The sequence below is a fragment of the Fringilla coelebs genome (assembly GCF_963513975.1).
Source record: "Fringilla coelebs genome assembly, chromosome: 6".
Lineage (NCBI taxonomy): Eukaryota > Metazoa > Chordata > Aves > Passeriformes > Fringillidae > Fringilla > Fringilla coelebs.
The window spans coordinates 49,245,322-49,254,625 of NC_140034.1; the positions used below are offsets into that span (position 1 = coordinate 49,245,322).

General features: G+C 41.4%; 1 protein-coding gene across 2 annotated transcripts in view; it reads left to right on the top strand.

Annotated features, from left to right (window-relative positions):
- Window positions 1-3,893, top strand: part of ABCC8 (ATP binding cassette subfamily C member 8) — a 72,664-nt gene extending 68,771 nt beyond the window's left edge. For both annotated transcript variants that reach the window (XM_084208767.1, XM_084208768.1), the window contains exons 38-39: window positions 1,072-1,134; window positions 3,625-3,893. In XM_084208767.1, the coding sequence (XP_084064893.1) occupies window positions 1,072-1,134; window positions 3,625-3,762 (201 nt within the window). In that variant the 3' untranslated portion in view covers window positions 3,763-3,893. The remainder of the gene's footprint in view (window positions 1-1,071; window positions 1,135-3,624) is intronic.
- Window positions 3,894-9,304: the final 5,411 nt, after the last annotated feature.

Genomic DNA, 9,304 nt, shown 5'->3' on the forward strand with positions numbered 1-9,304 from the left:
AGGAAAATGAAGCATGTTAATTTTAATTGGCAGTGGGGTTTCTGAAGTAAACAAAGCTAGGGAAGGTCAGCTGGGATGGTCAGTGAAGGGTGAATTGGCAAGTGATGAGTTTTCCCAGCATGGCTGGCAGGAAGTTAGAAGGCTTGAAAGTAGAGGCAAGGAAATAAACACAGACACAGAAAAGACATACTGGATTATTGCATTAATTGCCTGGAATTTCTAGGCAGATGCTTAAGCACTCAGAAATAGTGCAGTGACTGGGTTTCAGCCAAATAGAATAGTACATTTTTTCATCTGTTATGTTGTTACAGGAAATATTTCCATTTTCTTTCCGCTGTAAGTACAGAACATAATTGGAGGGGCTTGTTAGAACAGCTACATTTTTTAGTTCAGTAAAATGTTAGTGTTTGAACCATAGTGCAGTTAAAACACATTTTGAATTTTGATGCATTGAGCATAGAGTTCCTCCTTTGAAATACCTCTCTAAAGAGCAGCTAATAACAAATGAAGGTATCTGTGCTCGTGACACTTCCAGGCAGTTTGGAATGCAGCGACAGTCTCCTAAATAGCAAAGGATGAGTACTTGTTGAGTGAGAGCTATGTATGTTAAGGCCATCTTAAATATCATCTCCACTGTTAAATATGCCAGGTACAGCACAGTCCCTTGCTTGTCCCTGCCACCCCTTGGTGTTAGATGTCCCCATTGTGCTGGAACATTCCTGGGCTTGCAGTGGGGCGAAGGACACGCCGCAGAGGCGCCGGCATGGGCAGCCTGGCGGCACCCAAAATTCACCTTGGATTTCCTCAGTGTCAAACTGAGGCCAGGACAGCAGGAGTTTGGGGCCAGGGCACAGCTCTGGTGTCTGCTGAACCCCAGAGGCAAAGGCAGGAGAGACCTGGCTCTGGCTTAGTTCGGACATGTAGCTCATTTTTCACTTCTCCAATGGACAATAAATAACAGCATGGAATAGTCAGTGGTTACTTACTGAAGCTTTCTTATTCTTCATCTTGTCTGTGTCTATCATGCAACTTCTGTTGTTTGAAAAGCACCAAATGTTCTTTCTTCCCTAGGAGAACATTCTCCAGAAGGTGGTCATGACTGCGTTTGCTGACCGGACTGTGGTTACAATAGCAGTAAGTACAGTCCCTGCTGCCATCCCAATGCTAACAAGGATCTGAAATGCCCCATTAGTCACTCCTTGTCAGTGTTCACAAATGTGGTAATTAGGCCAGTCATCTTTTTCTTTTTTTTAAATGGTGTTTAAATGTAAGCTTTCTTTTCCTTTTTTAAATTTCTTATTTAAATTCATAAGAGTGGCTTCTTAAATGTGTTGCATGATGCTAAGTCAAATTACCTGTAAAGGTACATAATCTAAATATGCTCTCTATCTTCTGTTTCCCATTTTAAGCTAATTTAAAATGCCATATACTTTGCTGCAAAATATAAATTTCATCAAGCTAAAATAATCATTTAACTAAGGACAAGTAAATACACATTTCAGGGAGGTGAAATGAAGTCAGTATGCTTCTTTACATTTGAAAATTCAACATAAGAAATCTGTGCTCAGGAATCTCTGAGCATCATTTTTTTTCACCTAGCAAATGTATAACAGAAGACCTGATTTATCTTATGGTATCCAGCCAGTGTGTCATTATAAAAAAGCAAAGGAATCATAACCATGACATTTCCTGATTTCTCTGCATGAAAATTCAGATTTGCACTGTATTCTGCATTTATGTATCTTTTTCAGTTTGTTTGGGGACAGGCTGAAAAAGCTTTATTATTCTTTGGCACTCTTAGTGAGTTTTAAACTGCACAGTTCAAACAACAGCTTGGAATAAACTTACTTTGAATATTTTTGCTTACTTCCAATTGTAAATGAGTTTTACAGCAGGTGGGTTTGTATTCAAAACATTCTGTAGTAGAAACATAACACAGGGGGTTTGTGGGATGGGTAGTGGTTTTGGGGGTGTGGGTTTTTTTGGTTTGGTTTGGTTTTTTGGTTTTTTGGGGGGTTTTTTGTTTGTTTGGTTGTGTTTTTGATTTTCAGGTGTGGTTTTGTTTTATCTTGGTTTTGGTGGGGTTTTTTCCCCAGAAAAAGCCATATATTCCTAATTTCTGTTTAGGAAGAATAGGAATAGTAGGAGTTATAGTACTGGCTCTCTATTATCTTCTATGTTACTCACAATATCCAGGGTGGCAGCACTGATTGTGTTACACTGAAAGACATCAGACAAGGGCAGGAAATTCAACTGGAATGTGATATTTCAGTCCCCTGCCCCTGTCTGTGGACTGGATAAATGCCATAGAAACTGCAGAAGATATGAGATTTGTAGATGCCATCAGTGATTATTTTATGGAAAATCTGGCTAGGAAAGCCAGAGAAGGAAATACAAGAGTTGTTTTGATACTGAGGATGGCCAGGACTTGATTAGGAACCTTATGGGTGAAGAGCAGCTGTATAACAGCAACCATAATATTCTGAGATTAAATATCCCTGCGGGAGTGATGCAGATCCAAAAAAATCCCGTGCAGTTACAGTTAACATGAAAATGTGGAATTCTGTCAATATGAAGAGGCTTGCAAAAAACTAAACCCAAAAATAAATGGTAGGGGGGAAAAAAAGCTAAAAGCAGCAGCAAAGGAGATTGAATCTGACAGGGATTATGGAAATTACTGAAGCATTTAATTTAAAAAGAAGATGGAAACAATGCATGCTATTTATTTAGGTAATGCTTGAGTTAGGATAGAAAAATGTGATATGGATAAAGAAATAAAAAAGATTATTAGAAACAAGAAAACTGAACTCAGAGTCCATGGTTCACACATACCTTGAATATTGTGTGCAGTTCCAGTCTCCTTATGCCCAGAATAACACATTATAAGTGAAAAATGCTGAGAAGCACAGGATGATTTTGGAGATGTTGCATTTGCTCCTGGAAGGGAGCAGCTGAGCAGGAGGGGGCTCTTCTGTGTGGAAGAAGGACAAAGTAAGGACATGAGAGAGGTCTGCAAAGTCACAGGCAAGGGGTGTCAGGTGAAACTCTGAGCAACACGGCCCAGAGCACACAGAAGAGGGAGTACTTGTTCATACAGCGGGGAGGAAGTATGGAAAAGCCTTTTCCAAAGGATATGGGTGAAAAATGATTGTGAAAGCTCAGGAGAAGAAATGGCCCAAGTTTTGTAAAACTGACTAGATCAGCTTTCTAGATAGACAAACCACACCAAGATCAGGAACCACCCCAGGCCCAAATACAATCCAGGAGTGGGAGGATTCCCAACTTCCCACAGGCACTTCCAACTCAGTTGCCCAGTTCCTATTGCCTGGCTGCCTTCTTTTGGCTGCACTTGGAAGCAGGACTCTGGGCTGGGGATATTCTAAAGGGAACTTGGAGGACTCCTCATACTCAAGTACCTGTGTATTTTTGAGGTACTTGAGTATCCACCTGGCTCTTGGTCTGTATATTTATCTGCAGTATTTACACAGCAATTAGCCTTTGATTAAGTAGCCTTAATCAAACTTGAACTTGATAGGAAAATTAAATTGTGGAAGTCTGTCTTATCCTGGAATATATTGAGTAGAGAGATACACTCACCTGGCATTTTGTTTATTTGTTTTTCAGCACCGTGTGCACACGATCCTCAATTCAGATTTGGTTATTGTAATGAAGAGAGGGGTTATTTTGGAATATGACAAGCCTGAGGTTCTGCTAGAACAAGAAGACAGTGTCTTTGCTTCTTTTGTACAAGCAGATAAGTAATAAAAATAAATAAAGCATTTTAGAATACAATTTTATTATTTTCTAAAAATGTAAAATACCTGTAAATAAATATTATTTCATAATAAAAATTGAGCTATTCCTTTTTTAATAAAATGAGCCATTTTTTTCCATCCAAAGCATTAATGAATTATCTGTGTACTTTACTTTCTGGTATACGACTACTTTTCTTTTTATTTCCTGCCAAAGAAGCACAAAATATAGTTGAAAAAAACTACATGGGTGAACTACAACAGGATACACATCAAACAAACATAACCAGCATGGAGTTTTTATGTAACTCTCAACCCCCCAGTCATTTATTAACATGTTATTTTTTTGTGTGTCATAGCCCTACTGTAGATAAATGTTCATAACTGACTAAATGCAGAAGGAAAAATTATATACCAAAGGTATCTCTCAAAAGCTTGTATCTCTTTCAATGAAATGACTCTGTAAAGCTTTAATATCTAAATACAAAATCTATAAACCAATTTTTATATTGTGGTTTATTGATAGTGCCTGAGTTGTGCCTTAGACTCTCCCTTAATGAATCACAATGTGATTCCATCTTTCTGCCCACTGAATACTATTACACTGATTCCAAGCAGGATGGAGGCAGACTCCCTCCCAAACTGTGAAGAAGCTGAGAGGAGGCAGGCTGTGATAAAGTATCAGTGTTTAATGTACACTGTTTCCAGACCAGTGCAGATGTACCAATTCATCTGGAAATTATCCCCCCAAGTCTGGTAAATAAACAGCATTAAACCTTTCAGTGCAGCTCAGGGCCACGAGAGCTTGACTCATCATCTCCTAGTTTCACATATTTCACCCACTGTCGTGATGTCTCTAGATTTAATGTGATCCTTACCAATAAATTCTGTACACTTCAGATAACTTTTAGCCACTAAAATTATCCTAATTCAGCTAGACAGGTACTTATCCCTGCCCTGGGACAGTCATTCTGGGACTTTTTCATTAATAGAGGGTTAGAATGTCAATAACCCAATGGAAGGCTACAATGAGTTTTTCACTGTTTTGTTTTTTTTTTTTTTACAGCAAGTTTACCTTGACATCCACTTTTTGTTTTGTTACTTCCCCTATTTGAAGGACTTCTAGTGCCTAGGAAAGTTCTTTATCTTTTTGGGGTTTTTTTCCTCTCTTTAGCCTGCACAATTAGTTTGGAACCTCTTTTTAAAAGCTTTATTTTCTAGAAAAAGACACCCCAGTGTTCTCATGGGATCTGTGACATTTTAAGGCATTGCTTTAGCACTGCAGCAGAGAGCCAGGGAAAATGAAGAACTGCTGTTGCTGTTTGTTTTACCAGTTCCAGAGCAGAGAGTATTTGCAGCACATCCCTGCTGTTACTGGGGCAATAATGAAGGGCAGGTAAGTGGCACCAGAGGAGAGTGTAGGATGAGCAGAGGTGAAAGTCAGGAGGTAGGATGTGACTATGCAGATGAAAGGCATGAGCTCTGTCATTGCCTACCACCCTTGGAGAGAGAAAAAGGCCAGTTGGGAGCTTTCTCCTCCCCCAGGGAATTGTTTGCTGGGCAGTGTCCAGGGAAGAATGGCTGCAGAGCTATTGCAGGGTGTATTTCCTCCCTTCCATGGAAGGCAATTCCAGCCATCCATTAGGGCTGACAGAGGAGAAGTGGGAGCAGAAGGGCACAGAGCAGGTTTCTGCAGCTCCTGGGCACGCTGTCTCCTGGCTTCCCATTACTGGATCTCATCCTGTAAAGGCTTAGGAAAACACCACTCTGCAGGGCTCCTCAAACTCACACTGCAGAGGCTCTGCAGCCCTCTGTGGAAGCTCTTAGAGATTCTAATGGCAAGGCGAGAGATGCAGAGAAGTGAGGTTTTGTGTGCTTTTAATGAAGTGTCTGGGGTTTGACACTGCAATTTGGGCTTGTTCCTATTCCACAAGCTTCTGACAGCCTCTCCCAGAAGGGAATGCAGGGAGGAAAGCACAGGAGGCTGGACTTTATCCTGAAGCATTAAGAAATTAGAACTCAAAAGTGCACATGTCACATTTCCATTTTAAATGGGGCTTGTAATTCCCAAAGTAGCATTGCAGGAGAGTAGGGTGAGTTCATTTCTATCCAACAATTACCAACTTTTAATGGTACCCCACTGATAAATCAGTATCTGTGAACAGGGAGGCTCTTGGTGCCACTGGGATAGGGCCTTTCCTCAGCACATTTCAGCTGATGTGGGGCCAGGGAGTTCCTGCCCCTAACTCTAAAGGATTAAGGAACAGGAGCAGTTCCCAAGAACATTAATCTGTGGTGTGAGGCTCACTGACATTACCCAAGACCCCGTTGCCATGAGATGGGCAGCCCAGGAGTCGCTGTTAACCAGGCTCACAAATGTGTTTGTACGGCAGTGAGGCATCGCTAAGCAAAGGGCTGCGCTGCAATGGCTGCAAGACACTGCAAGCCAAGCCAGGCTTTCAGTTTTCCTGAGGGATGGCACTTCCCAGTCCCAAAGGTGTTAGGGGATAGGCTGCCATGGAGCTGCAACCAAAGGTTTTCTTGCTAATTTGTATAAATGCTTCCACTATACAAAAAACTTTATAGGGTTTATTCCCTTGTCTTAGTGTGGCCAGGAAACACAGCATGGCTACTTTATCAGTCCTCTTCCCAGCTCTGCTCATCCCTCCCCTTGTGGCTTTGCATAACCAACTCAGATTTCTTCTGCCTACCAACTCATACTGCAAGGTGATTTATGAGGCTTCATTTCTGTCAGACTAACACTTTTTAGCCTCTGAAGCTTTACTCAGCTTCTAAAGGCAGAGTAATAACACGGCAACAACTAAATTTTAATTTGACAGTTATCATAAGATCTTGTTTGATAGCTATTAAAATTGGAATAAATGGAGGGGGGGAGATTTGAAGTGTAAAACCTATTTTGTGGGTGGAAGAACTTACCTCTCATGATTCAATACTACAGAGTGGGATTGTTCATTCCTGTGAGCCCAATTGTTTTCAACAGCTCTTAACATAAATATGTTGGCTCACTCAGAAGATCTGTCACTTTTTTCTTTTAAGTATCTGTCACTTGATCCATAAAGACAGCTCTAGAAATTCTTCAGCAGAAGCCACTGGCTTTGCTATCCCATCTCAGCCCGAGTGCTCAGAGATGAAGGAAAATAAGTGGCAAATGACAGTCCCATTGCAGAAGTGGAAAGAAGGAAGCACTGCTCTAGAGAGTTCAGGATTCCTAAAAGCAGCGTGGTGAGTGTCCTCACAAATCACCTTTCCCCGGGTAGTTCCTAGCACCAGGCCATGCAGCAATTCACTCCTCCTCTAAAACCCTCTCCCCCGACGCAACCTTCTATCCCACGTTTATGGGAGGTACCGCCCTCTGGAGGAAAAGGTACAGAATAAAGAACACGCTTAGAAAAGAGTCAGGAAAAACGGCACAAAAGTCAGGACTGCCTCTGGAATCCCGATGTCCATGTCTGCAAGGGTGTAAAACGCTGCCCATGAGTTGCCTGGTGTTGTACAGCCTGTTTATGCTCACTGCAAAGTTCGGGAAGTAGGACCTGCCATCAGCTGCAGAACTACACATCAGACAAGTAAATCTTCCACTTACTTCATCCTTTGGGGTTATGGGTTTTCTTTTCTGTTTCATGTTTAGAAAGAAAAATGATTTAAAAAGAAAAAACCCCAAACTTTTTTAGAAATTACATTGTCATATAAAACATGTAGTTAATAAACCAAAAGTGTAGGCGCAAGTGACATGCACGGGCACAAGAGTCTAGGAGATGACTAGATGAAGGGATGTAGAAGAGAAAGGGCTAGAGAAAGGGCTTAGCCACCTTTGGCTAACTCAGTGCCCTGGCAGCCACGTGCCAGGGCACCTTGTTGCTATTCTAGCTTTATTTATCAAAGCAGCAAGAGAGATGAACCAGATTGGGAAACTGACCCCTCCAAAAGGAATCGATGTATGCTAGGACATGCCACTATTCATACATAAAAAGTACGAACAGTACAAAGTAAGAGTAAACAATTAATTACAAGACCTGTAAGAACTGCTCAGAGAGCTCAGAGTGATTACTTCAACCTACTATTCTGAAATCCCCAGGTGGGCTGCTTCAAGCAGCTGTAGGTGGTGGGAGTTACTTTCAACCCCAACTGGCTGATTCCCAGACATCAACTGGACAATTGCCTTGCCCAGGGAATCAGTGCCAAGAGCTGTTTCCAGTGTGTACCAAAGCACTTAGAGCCAAAACTGAAGGGAAAGTCCATGGACACGTGTCGTGCAGCTAAAAAATAAATAATCACAATCCATTGGTACTGAAGAAAAAATTCTTATCCAGAATATCCTGGGATGCTGTAGAAACTCCACAATGTTGATGTCTAAACTGAAATAGAAACAAAATATTGAAACCAGAGGAAATAAACACATCAATGAGAATATTGCTGTTTATACAGCAGCAAAGCCACATCAGAATGTTTTTACATAATGCATCTTGTCAGGAGGACACAACCTCATAGGCATGCCCATGTATGTATTTATACCCACAGAGACATCCCAGTGTCCCAAACAGGTTCTAGCTTCCTGCCTCCCTTTGTTGCCTCTTCCAAGGATTTTGATGCCTGTCTGGAAGTTCATGTCACTGGGGGTTAACCCTTTCTAGCCCGGTTTGATTTTTTTTTTTTGGCAATTTTTGCTCCTATTTGGACTGTAGACATTTTCCTGAGAAGCCACAGCTCACACCATTTCATGGTCTTCTCTCTGCATTAAAAAAAAAAATTAAAAAATCCTTGTTTATTCTAAATAACTCTGGCGAAATTTTAAGTGGGATTGAGCCCCTTTAGTTTCAGCTTTCAGTTTAGCCATTACTTCCTTGGATTCAGCTTATTCAAGCAAATTTCCTACCACTGTCTGGCAATTTATCAGATGAATGCTTTCCTCCTACTTACCAAAAGACATGCAGGTGAATTTCAGCATATACAACATTATTATTATTATTATTATTATTATTATTATTATTATTATTATTATTATTATTATTATTATTATTATTATTATTATTATTATTTTATCGTTATCGTTATTATTGTTGTTGTTATTATTATATTACTATTGTTGCTATTATCGATGCTATTATTATTATTGTTGTTGTTGTTGTTATTATTACTACTACTACTACTACAAATTCCTTCTTTAAAATTGGCCAGTACCTTTTTCCCCCCGCCCCCATCTCACGGAATAATCACCCGACATGAAGCCACGGCATCCCACAAAGGATCCCCTGCTAATGGAAGGCAGCAAATCCGTCCTGTATCAAATGTTTACATACAAACCGCGGCCCGAAACCCTTCCTCCTAAGGGAAATTAAAAAAAAAGAAAGAAAAGAAAAAAAAGGAAAGGAGGGTGAAAAGGTAAAGAAACGCCCCCAGCTCCGGCGGGGAGCGCTCCCGGGCCGGCTGCGGCGGCGGGGGCTGCGGCGGCGGCGCTCCCCGCTCGGCGCCGGCCGCGGCCGCGCCCCCGAGCCCGCGGCGCTCCCTCGGCCGCGGGCGGGCGGCAGCGCGCA